This window comes from Alexandromys fortis, unplaced genomic scaffold, assembly GCF_014885135.2.
Source record: "Alexandromys fortis isolate MF-2015 unplaced genomic scaffold, M_Fortis_MF-2015_v1.1 scaffold_245, whole genome shotgun sequence".
Classification (NCBI taxonomy): domain Eukaryota; kingdom Metazoa; phylum Chordata; class Mammalia; order Rodentia; family Cricetidae; genus Alexandromys; species Alexandromys fortis.
The window spans coordinates 237,170-250,079 of NW_026068139.1; the positions used below are offsets into that span (position 1 = coordinate 237,170).

The 12,910-nt window shown below is 37.0% G+C and overlaps 1 protein-coding gene across 1 annotated transcript in view; it reads right to left on the reverse strand.

Annotated features, from left to right (window-relative positions):
* Positions 1-4,686: 4,686 nt before the first annotated feature.
* Positions 4,687-12,910, reverse strand: part of Stk31 (serine/threonine kinase 31) — a 68,995-nt gene continuing 60,771 nt past the window's right edge. Inside the window, 3 exon segments of the mRNA XM_050126619.1 lie at positions 4,687-4,715; positions 4,718-4,910; positions 8,957-9,025. Of these exon segments, the coding sequence (XP_049982576.1) occupies positions 4,687-4,715; positions 4,718-4,910; positions 8,957-9,025 (291 nt within the window).

Consider the following 12,910-nt stretch of genomic DNA (forward strand, 5'->3'; position numbering starts at 1 on the left):
GGGGGGGGGGGGGGGGGGAGGAATGGGCTTCCTCCTTCCCAGCATTCTCCTGTTCTATTTCCTCTCTGGTTTACCCACATATACTTCCTGACTGGCCAATCAGTATTTACTTAAAACATGATTGACAGAATACAATTATCCCGCACCAACTTCGTGAAATTAAAAGGCTTCTGTGCTGCAAAGGAAATTCCTAATCAACTGAAGAGGTTGATCACTGAAAAGGAAAAATCACTGCCAGCTACACATCTGACAGAGGGTTAGTGTAGAGAACATAAAAAGAACTCAAAAAAATAAACATCCAGAATACAACTTAAAATTGAGCGACAGAACTGAGCAGAAGTTCTCAAAAAAAAAAAAAGAAAAGAAACAAATGGCTAAGTAATAGTTTTTAAATGTCCACCATTCTTAGCGATCAGGGAAATGTAAATTAAAACTACTTTGAGATTTTACCCCAGTCAGAATGGCTAAGATTAACAAATGACAACATGTGCTGACAAGAATGTGGGGATAGAGAAATGTCACGCACCTTTGGTGGTAGTAAACCAGCATGGCAGTTTCTCAAACACTACTGATGTTCTACTGTGTGAACCAGCCACCATATGCCCAAAGGACTCTATCCTACTACAGAAGACCTTTTTTGTTCATTGCTGCTCAGGTATCTATCAACTCAAAAATAGATAATGAAAATTTGGTCTCTACACACAATGCAACTTTATTTATGTAAAATAACATGAAATTGTGAAAATTTCAGGTAAATTGATAAAACCATGTCTGAGTTGTGGTTTCTTTTAACTTTTCATTTCATTAATGTTTATTAGTAATCATTAAAATTTACAGGTTTTTCAAGTATCACAAATATATCCTTCTCAGTAATATCACCATTTAATATAAAACAATTTTTAATTAAACTATATAACCAAGGTAACAATGCCTGGAATTTGTAAACATAATGTTTTCTTAGACAGAAAATATTCTTGTTTTTGCCAGGCAATGGTGGCACATGCCTTTAATTCCAGCACTTGGAGACAGAGGCAGGTGGATCTCTGTGAGTTTAAGGCCAGACTGGTCTACAAAAGCTAGTTCCAGGATAGGCTCCAAAGCTACAGAGAAACTCTGTCTCGAAAAATCAAAAAAAAAAAAAAAAAAAAAAAAAAAGAAAATATTCTTGTTTTCAAAATGGAATCCTCTTTTTGTGTTTTTAACCTTATTTTTTCTCTTTTTCTTGAGTTAGGGTTTCTATTACTGTGAAGAGGCACCATGACCACGGCAACTCTTATAAAGGGAAACATTTAATTAAGATGGCATCTTACAATTTCAGAGGTTTACTCTATTATCATCTAGGCAGACATGGCAGCATGCAGACAGACATGGTCTGATATCTTGGACATGGTCATCTTGATATGAAGGGAATAGGAAGTTATCTGAGACAACTGGGTGTGGCATGAGTATTAATGAGACCTCAAAGCCTGCCTCCACAGTGGCACACTTCCTCCAACAAAGCCACACCTCCTAACAGTGCCATTTCCTTTGGGGGCCATTTTCTTTCAAACCGCTACCAACTGGCAAACATGATACTAAGTGAAGTAAAACAAACATAGAAAGATAAATGCCACATGTTCTCATTCTTACATGGATCTCAGCATCAAATCTTTAGATTTGTATATCAAGCTTAAAGTAACTGTAGAAGCCAAGAAACTTAGGAAGGGGCCACTGAAGGGTAGGAAGTTCTTAATAGGAGGAAAATAGTAAAGTATAAGTGATATGAAGGGGAATGTGGAATAAGGAGGAAATTTAAAGAGCTATAAGGAAGAGGTAGATGAGGATAAGAAAATGTGGAATAACGTAAAGCTGTTTGAAAAGGCCATGTTTACCTGTTATTTCATAGGCTTCTTAAATGTATATAATACACACAGACACATATTTATACCAGTATAGTAACTGGTCTACACAGGAGACAACACTCTTCCTTGAAGATACTAACAGAATAGCAGTATGAAGTGTAGGGTATCTCAACTCAAGTTGTAAGTCATGGGAGTGTCATAGAGATGATAAAAATATATAGGTATTGTCTTTGCCCTTGAGTGCCCACCAGAACTTGATAAGCTGCTATTGTTAAATTTACAACACATCTTAATTGCAAAACATGAAGAAACCAAGCTGGTACTAACCAAGAAGCTTTCTTCTTGCTGGCTAGCTCTCACAGCACTGGAAGGTGCTATGTAGGGGAAATGTCATCAAAAGTCTTACCCAGCTGTGAGCACTGTAAACTACAGTAATGACCAGAATGGAAAGATAAGCCCATAGGTGAAATAGTGATATCAATGTTATGGAGCAATCGTCTGCTTTCTAGTTGGTTTGAAGGTCTGCTGTACAGAATGAAAGGAATAACTAGAGCAGCCAGGCGGTGGTGGTGCACGCCTTTAATCCCAGCACTCTGGAGGCAGAGGCAGACGGATCTCTGTGAGTTCGAGGCCAGCCTGGTCTACAAGAGCTAGTTCCAGGACAGGCTCCAAAACCACAGAGAAACCCTGTCTCAAAAATCCATAAATAAATAAATAAATAAATAAATAAATAAATAGAAAAGAAAAAAGAGAAAGGAATAACTAATCAAATGAATCTGGCAAAAAAAACTCACAGTCACAGAGCTCATTAAGTTCCAGGGGGTGAACCTATTATTATTATTTTGATAAATGGACACAGTATCAAACTGCCCTCTAAATTCATATCTCTATACTCAAAGATTAATGCAGTTCTCAGACCTCATCAGAGAAGTTTCCTTGTGCAGTGGACAGAGGTGAACACAAAAACATACAAAGGATGTATGTGGATAATTGTCTGTAGAACATTGGGTCATAAATGGGACATATGTATTACACCTTCTCCATGGCTCAGGAATCATTACAGAAGAGGGGATAAGAACTACAAAGCTGTAAAAGTCACATTTCAAAGAGAACCAGGGCTAAACAGCTATCTTCTGGACAAGATGGGACCACTGCACACATGAATTCACAGACACTCCGATTTCCTGGAGAAGTTAAAATGTAGTCAACATTCCAGCATGCCAAAAATGGAGGAGGTATTTACAGCTCATGTCTTCTGGGAAGGGAGAATCAGGATGTGGTTGGTCTCTAGTAGGTTGGCCATGTCTAAGTGGATGACCCCACACTTATGAGTAAATAGACAGTCCTATTTGGACTCAGTGATTTTAAGAAAAAGGGGGTAGGAATATGGGAAGGGGAAGGAGTTAATATGATCAAAATATATTAAATGAATATATAAAAAATTCAATTAAAATATTTTAACATAAAATAAATAAACTTAAGGCTGGGGAGATGGCTCAATTATTTAAGTGCTTGAAAGCATTAGAACCTGAGTTCAGTGCCCAGAACCCACATAAGCCAGACATAGTGCACATTTGTAATTCCACTGCTACGAAGGTAGAGACAGGCAGACCCTGGGCACACTAATCAGCTAACCTAGCCTACATAGGTGATCTCCAAGGCATGAGGGACCCTCTCTCAAAATACAGTTAGCAGCATTCATAAAGAATGAAATCCAAGGTTGTCATCTATCTGGTCTTCACATGCATCTGCAATAAGTGAACACAACCTCCCCAAAACATGCACGTGCACACACACACACCCCAAAAATTAAATTTAAAAATTTTAAAGCAGTAAATTAGTGAAATGTAAGGAGGGTATAACCTACTCCAGAAAGCATTCTATGACACTACTCCTCCATAGAGAAAATGCCCCTTCTTTATAATCCCAGAAAGCCCAGAGCTATCTCTGGATAGCTCTATACTGCATTATCAAGATCTCTTTAAACATCAAAATTTTTCAAACTGTGGGCCATATAAAAACCATGGTTTTTTATTGTTGTTTTTTTTTTTTTGTATTTTGGGCGAGGGGGCGGTATTTTGTTTTGTTGTTATTGTTATTGTTTGAGACAGTTTCTCTGTAGCTTTGGAGCCTGTCCTGGAACTAGCTCTTGTAGACCAGGCTGGCCTCGAACTCACACAGATCCACCTTCCTCTGCCTCCTGAGTGCTGGGATTAAAGGCATGCACCATTATTTGGTTTCTTTCTTTCTTTCTTTCTTTCTTTCTTTCTTTCTTTCTTTCTTTCTTTCTTTCTTTCTTTCTTTCTTTCTTTTTTTTGGATTTTTCGAGACAGGGTTTCTCTGTAGCTTTTGGTTCCTGTCCTGGAACTAGCTCTTGTAGACCAGGCTGGCCTCAAACTCACAGAAATCCGCCTGCCTCTGCCTCCCGAGTGCAGGGATTAAAGGCGTGCGCCACCACCACCGCCCCCTCCCTTTAGAACCATATGTTGCCAGAAGTGGATACAAAACAGATACTAAGTATCCTTTGTTTCTAAAAGCATCAGTCTTTATCACTACCAACTAGCATACAAGAATCAATAAAGAACTTGCTCTAATGCCATAATGATTTCATTTCAGTAAGTCCAAACAGAAACCCCTTCCTTAACAATGCCATGGTAGGCAAAATTTCAAAGAGTATGAGTGATTTTCAGGCATAACCAAAACTTTTTTATTTTTTTACAACCCAAATACACAGACCCAATCCAACTAGTTCTAGAACACTTACACATTTTTTTTGGTCTACTAAGCAAACAGAACAAAGTTTTTAAGGGAACATATACAGAAACAATAGAAGACTACATGTCAGTCAAGGGTTGGCTTCACCATTTCTTGTATTTCTTTATTTCTATCTAAGCTCTCCACCTTTGACTCATCTTCTTTGTTATGCTGAAGATACTCAATCTCTTTTTCTGGGTTTGGAAGTGATTTCCCCTTTGGAAGCAAGAAACATTCAGCATTCAAAACTTGCTCAGCAGTCATTGAACTTCTAAAATATATCAAGTTACAGAGGAGGGATTTAACATTATCATCCTGAAAGGAAAAAGAAACATTTTTTAAAAAAAGAATCAAAATCAAAAGTAATGGTAAAAAGAGGAACAAATCTGTAATGATAGAGGATCCAATTTTTAAAAACCTCTTTTAGTTACTGAGAGAGGCTAACAGTTTTCTATTTAGATTTTTAGAGATTCTTTCTAAGTTCAGCTACATTTCATTGGAAATAGATATCTCCAGTGATAAGGAAAACAGAATTTATCTGCCAGGGAAAATGCAAAAGCAAAGAATCACAACTAAAATAAAATGAGTGAAATTTGAATAAAATTTTCTTTCTTTAATGGGACAGTGGTTGGAGTTTCATATGAAAATTTCACCTCTCTACTACCCAACATTTTAAGAGAGACCCAACCACTTAGGAAGGAAAAATTTAAAAAAATTAAAAAATTGAAAGAAGTAAACCCATCTCTATTTTAATGGTACACATGTAAATTAAAGCATTAAGATACCCATTAAAAATCATTAGAACTAATAGTTAAGAATAATTAAACAAAATAGTTACAAAGCATATACTCTGAAGACAAGATATAGTTGAAGGAAATCAAAGGTTTCAGTAAACAGAAAACATTCAATGTTTAATGGACCAGAAAATAACACCGATAAGGAGGCACAGAGTGAAAACAGTCCTTATCAGATAAACCAACTTCTTTGTAGACATTGACAAACTACTGCTGAACTTTATAGATCAGAATAGTAATCCTGACTCTTTAAAAAAAAAAAAAACAAAGTGTAAAAATTCTTATTTCCCAATTTTGAATCACTATAGCAATAATCAAGACAACATGATACTGGCAAATGAACAGACACAGTCACTCTGTCCGTGAGTGCTGATGGTTAGACTTGTATTTTAGCAATACAAAAGTCTAACACTCTCATTGATATTAGACATCCTCAGTGATCTGCACTCTAAATCAGCATGTAATCACTAAATCAGCTTGATCAAGAAAATCAAGCAATATTCTTCAGTGCACAGTATGCAAAGCTGTAAATTCTGCAGGTAACGTGGACCATATGCATTTTAAACTTACAATGGGTTAATAAGGATATAATCCTATCATAAATGAGGAGCATCTGTAAGACAGTGGAAAAGAAATCAGAGTCTAGAAAGAAAGAAAACTATCATCTACTGGTTCTGACAAGGATGACATGGCCATTTAATTTTTATAAAAGTCTTTTTCACAAATTATATCAGGACAGACAGCCACAGGCAGAAAACTGCAGTTGGACTATTACCTCTTAAAATATACAATTTATTTCAAAATAGATCAAAGATCTAAATATAAAATCTTAAATTATGTAACTGTAAAAAATATCTTTTTTATATTTGACAAAGAATTCTTGACAATAATCCCCAAGCACAAGCAACATCAGAGAAAGTTGTGCTTCATGAAAATTACAAACTCTTGTGCTTTAAACAACAATATCAAGAAAATGAGAATCCCACCCACAGGATGAGGCAAAATATTTGCAAACCACGTGCCCAATATGTCATTTGTTTCTAGAATACATAAGCAACCATTAAAATTCAAAAATCAAAGGACAACCCAAATTTTTAAATGTAAAAAACAACGTAAGAATCTGCACAGGCATTTCTCTGAGAAAGATGCCACAAATCTAAATAAAGACTATGAGATGGTACTCCCATTATGATCTCTAGAATCAAGACTTTTTTTTTCTTAAAATCTCCTGAGTAAATTGTGAACATGCAGGTCACAGGAGAGGGGAGAAGGAAGGGAGGGGGAGTGAGCAGAGAAAAATGTATAGCTCAATAAAAACAATTGTAAAAAAAAAAAAGTCCTTTTTTTTTTTTTTTGGCTTTTCAAGACAGAGTTTCTCTGTGTAGCCCAAACTGCCCTGGAACTAGCTCTGTAGACCAGACTGGCCTTGAATTCACAGAGATCCACCTGCCTCTGCCTCCCAAGTGCTGGAATTAAAGGTGTGCATCATCACTGACTGACCTCAAAAAGTCTTATAACCAGTATTAATATAGAGAAACTGAAGGTCTCACATACTGCTACTACATATGTAAAACAACTGCTTTGGAATCTAGTAAGTCTTCAATCTACTAAACAGGTGCCACAAGACTCAGTAATTCTACTGCTAAGTATACAGCCAAGAAAAATGAAATGTGTCTGTTCAAATATTTATAGTCAAATGTTTGTACCATTTTTCACAGTAACACAAAGGCATATACAACCCAAATGTCCATAAACAGACAGGTATCAATAAACTGTGGTAAATATGGAGTGTTAGTCATGAAAGGGATAAAATATTAATACTAGAATTTGTGAAATTTAAAAGCATGGTAAGTGAAAGCAAATCACATTGTACCCATTAATTTTCATTCCATCCACATGATTGCCCACAATAGCAAATTATACAGAATTAGAAAACATATTAACAGTTAAGATTGAAGAAATGCAAATACTGAGAGGTAGCACAGACAATGTAGTGTTTGTGGTTTGGTCTGACACATAATACTATACTTAAAACCACTAAGTTATATACTCTAGGTAGATAAACTGTAAGGTTAGTTATCTCTTTTGAAAGCCATTTTTAAATTATTTAAAGCCTTACTGAAAGGCATACCATATCTGAATAAATTTTAAGATGCACTAAAATTAAAGCAAAAATTTTTAATTTGAGAAAATTAAAATGTCAAATTATGAATGAACCATGATAAAAAGACTTCAACTGAAAAGTATATCCTGAACCTTTCCTTCCTTAAAAATTGTTTCTTTGACATATATTTGATCGCAGCAATAAAAAAAATGTAACAAAAGAAAATCTGTACTGAAAGCAGGGGTCATTGCTGGCCCTGTAGTTCTAGGGTCTATGGAACTGGTTTGCAGGAGAAGTATGAAAGAGTTTAGATCTTGGTGTTAAAATCTCCTAGAGTTCCGCAAACAGAGCATACTGTGCTTCTAGTGGGGGTTAAGAAGATAAGAATGCCAAAACAAACGTGGACAGTGGCAGTCTGGTCCATGAGGTTTCAGAGGGGAACAGGATTCTTAATGTGAAGTGGGACAGATGCCTTTGATGGTTTGAAAGAAAATGAGCCCCAGTAGGGAGTACCACTAGTAGGTGTGGCTTATGTTAGAGTAGGTTTGTCCTTGTTTGAGAAAGTGTGTCACTGTTGTGGGAAGGCTTTGAGATTTCCTTTGCTCAAGTTGCACCCCACGTTGCCTACGATCACAAATGTCGAACTCTCAGATCCTTCTCTAGCACCATGTCTGACTTCACGTCACCCACCATGACAATAACAAACTAAACCTCTGAAACTGTGAGCCAGCCCCAATTAAATGTTTTCCTTTATAAGAGTTGCCATGGTAATAATGTCTCTTTACAGCAATAGAACCTTAACTAGGTACATTCTGCCCATATTCTGAGAACATGAGTGTGAGGAGAACCTAAATAAAGGAGTGATGCACTAATGTATTTGGTGGAGGAAATTTCAAGACAGACCATTCAAGATGTGTGGCATTAGCTACTGGTAACTTTTCTCATCCAGATCTACAATGCAGGAGAACAAAAAGTAAAACAGAAAGATATAAAAACAAAAATTGTAGTTAGTCAAAGAAAAGGCTGGGCAAGATTACATTCCTAATTTCACTTCCTGCTCCAATCCTGGTAGCCCTAGTACCTTCCTAGTTCAAGTCCTGGTACCAGACAAGTGCTCAACATAAGTTGGCCAAAAACATATATGGATGACAAAGTCCTATTGATGACATTCATGAATTTCAAAGAAAAGATATAGTTACAGACACTTACAAAAAAAAAACAGGAGTAAAACACTCATTTCAAAACAAAATATCCTTGAAACATATAGTAAATGCTATTATTTTCTTATTACATAGATGCTTTGTTAATTATCTGGCAGTGGCTTAAGTGGGATACTTGAATTTTCTTAATACTTATTTCTAACACTAGTTTAAATTTTTGTAAAAATTAGGGAACATTTTTATACACTTACAAATTTATATTATTAGATATTTCAAATGAGTAAATAGTCAAAGGAAACCTACCAAATGAAACTGATCCACTTTTGGGATTCCATCTTCACTTGTCTCAAACTCCTGATTATGAACAGAAAGCTACAAAAGAACACAAAAGTGAATAAGCTCCAAAAGTATCTAAATGAGTTGTTCTCAACCAGGGTCAAATATCAGATAGCCTGCATATCAGATATTCACATTACAATTCATAGCAACAGCACAATTACAGTTATGAAGTAGCAACAAAATGGTTTTACAGCTGGAGGTCACCACAGCACGAGGAACTGAATTAAAGGGTCACAGCATTAAGAAGGTTTAATTAGCAATAGATACCAATCTGGACTACTTTCAGATATAATCAACCCCATAGCCCATTGGCTGCATATATCTTAGTATAACCAGGAATGAAACCCAACATTTTGTAGATTATAACATCAATTCCACAATGTCCAAAGAGTGGATGTTACTAGATTCTGGTGAGTAGAGAAGAACTCATAAGAAATCACATTTATCATGAAAGATAAAAGAACTTAGTAAAAATTACTTACATAAATAGCCAAATAGTTCCTGAGGCATCTACAATGTTGATCAGCTCATGGACATACCACAAATAAACACTGTAATACTTCCTTGCTTTCTAAGAAAATGTTCTAGGAACTAGAGAGCTGGCTCAGCAGTAAGAACACTTACTGCTCTTACAGGGGACCTAGGAGCTATTCCCCGGACCCATATGGTGGTGCATGCCATGAGTAACTACAGTGCCATCTCCTGACTTCTGTAGGACCAGACACACACATAGTGTACATATATGCAGTCAAAATACTCACTTGAATGAAAATGAATAAATCTATTTTTTTAGAAAAAGAAAATGTTCTAGAACCTAGTAATCTATGTCATATTGGCTTTACCATTCTCCAAACTTAAATGCTAAGAAAATAAATCATGTGAGTTTCCTTCCATTCTAACACTTACCTTCTGTTCCTAAAATATAAGATAAACTTCATTTGGGCTGGGCGGTGGTGGCACACACCTTTAATCACAGCGCTTGGGAGGCAGAGGCAGGTGAATCCCTGTAAGTTCGATGCCAGCCTGATCTACGAGAGCTAGTTCCAGGGCAGCTAGGACTGTTACACAGTGAAACCCTGTCTTGAAAAAAAAAAGATAAACTTCATTTGTCATGATTAGTTCTGTGTCAGCTTGGTACAAGATAGAGCTATCTGGAAAGAGAGACTCTCAATTGAGAAAATACCTTTAAAAATTGGACTGTTGGGCATTTTCTTGATTAATGATTGATGTAGGAGGGTCAAAACCACTGTGGGTGGTACCAACAATATAGGTGGGCCTAAGAAAGCAGGCTAAGTAAGCAAAGAGAAACAAGCCAGTAAGTAACATTCCTCCATAGCTTCTGCTTCAGTTCTTGCTTCCAGGTTCCTGCCCTGACTTCTTATGATGAAGGATTTTTTGGAGGCCCAAAAATGTGAGCCTATTTCCACCTTGACCAAAGGTTAGAGAGTTGGAACTTACCTCTACTCTTTCAAGGTTATTTTGTTTCCACCTAGATTCAGATCAGAGAGTTATGCTCTCTCAAGGTTATTGTCAACAGGTGTGTAGCTAACAGCCAGACTTTATATTTCAGGAATAAAGAAGGAGATACGTTTCTACTCCAAACAAAAGTCTAAGGATCCAACTAAGTCGTCCAATTCCCTTAAGGAGACAACATTGGATTCCACCCCAAGAATGGTTTGCTTACAGAATGTTTTGGTCTAAGGTGTGAGCATGATTTGTATTGTTCTAGCAACAGAATGTTTAACTAAGGATGTAGCCTGTGACCTTCAACTGGTCTTGTATCATGTTAATGCAGGTTTTTTTTTAACCTTACTCCTACTCTTGGGGTCAGGGGTATTTTAAGCATTTGGAAATTAAACGCGGATGATTTCAGTATTCACTATTCTGTGTTTTCTGTTTTATTCTTTTTACATCTTTGTACTCTTTACTTATATTTCTAATCTCCATGCCCCTAACCTGGCAAGTGGTAATTCTGTCAAGGCTGGTCCCCAACAATATTTCTATATGGAAATATGACAAACCTTTTTCTCCCCATATTTCTTTTGATCATGGTGTTTTATCACAGCAATAGAAAGCTAACTAAGACACTATTAAATACACTAAATTTTTTACATTCACAAAGGTATTCTAAGTTCTATATATTTCATCACCCAATCCTAACAACCATCAATTAATGATTGTTATTTTCCTATACACAAACCCATATTCCATATTTGTTACTATTTTAGTGGTGATAAATATAAGTATACAAGCACACGTGTATATGTATATGAGAGACCAGAGATCTCAATTATCCTTCCTTGGAAGTTATATTCACTACTTTTCAATTGCTGCAATAAAACAGCATGACCGAGGCAACTTATAAAACAAAGTGTTTAGGCCGGGCGATGGTGGCACACGCCTTTAATCCTAGCACTCGGGAGGCAGAGGCAGGTGGATCTCTGTGAGTTCGAGACCAGCCTGGTCTACAGAGCTAGTTCCAGGACAGGCTCCAAAGCCACAGAGAAACCCTGTCTCGAAAAACCAAAAAAAAAAAAAAAAGTGTTTAATTTGGGGTTCAAGGTTCCAGAGGGTTAGAGTCTGTAACCATCATGGCAGCAAGAACAGCAGCAAACAGGCAGCACAGCACTAAAGCAGTAGCTGAGTATTCACATCTCCATACATAAGCATGAGGCAGAGACACACAATGGGAATGACGGAGTCTTTTGAAACCTCAAAGCCCACCCCCCAATGATATACCTTGTCCAACAAAGACACACCTAATCCTTCCCAAATAGTTCCTCCAACTGGGGAACAAGTATTCAAACATGAGCCTATGAGGGTCATTCTCATTCAAACCACAAGAGCCATTATATACCTTGTATTCTGAGACAGGTTCTTTCACCATCTTGATGCTCCCAAATTAAGCGAGTCTGACCAGTGAGTCCTAGAAATCCACCTGCCTCCACCTCCTCAGTGTTAGGATACAAGTATACACCAAACATTGCCTGTTTTACATGGGTTCTGGGGACTGAACTCAAAGCCTCATACTTGTATAGCAAGCACTTTACCAACTGATCTATCTTCCCAGTCCACATATTTATTTCTTCTGTGGTAAATACTATACAAATCATAATTTCATCTATGAACATTTTACTACAAGAAAGAGAGCACTGATGGGACAGGGGCTTTGTGGACCCAGACCCTCCATAAACTATACTGTCACGAAACTCAAAGCCAATGTCACAGGACAATATGCTGAAACCTGACCATCAACTATGTCTAGTCTACAAGGAAAAAAACTGTGAAGCACATATGCACAATAAGCAGCAAGGTAGAAACATGGTGAAAGACAAAATATCTATAGATATCAAGATGCAGCACACTCAGTGTTGGGAAGGACAGCCCAGAGGTGTGCCAGCAGTCAACATGACTCCTGAAGACTAACAGGCGTGATTACCATCTGTAACCAGACACAACGATGGCTCACTAATGGAATTAGCATCTATATTACCTGACCTCCTCTCCACTTTATTCTTTCCCTAGTAATTTCTATTTGTTTTTCCTTTGGAATAACTTTAACCTGGTTTACAGAGTCTCCAACCCCTCAGGACCTGGAATTCTTTTAGGTTGTCTGATTACATTTCTTTCTTTCCATCCTACCTTTAGCTTTTACTCTCTAATCCTTACATCATCCCTCTTTATTTATTCCCTCTTCATGGAGAAGCTTTATTAACCAATTATCTTTAAGAAGTGGAACCAAGTTAGGGTGTGGCTTTCTAGGACCCGGAGAAAAATGAATGCATGGCGCAGGTGCCCTCTCTCTCTCTCTCTCTCTCTGAACACTGTTTAGAGGGTTGTTGATTATTACTTGTATCAGGTAGAGGGTTGGGGTGGAAACTATGTGGGTTCAAAAATGAAAAAAAGGGGGGGATCATA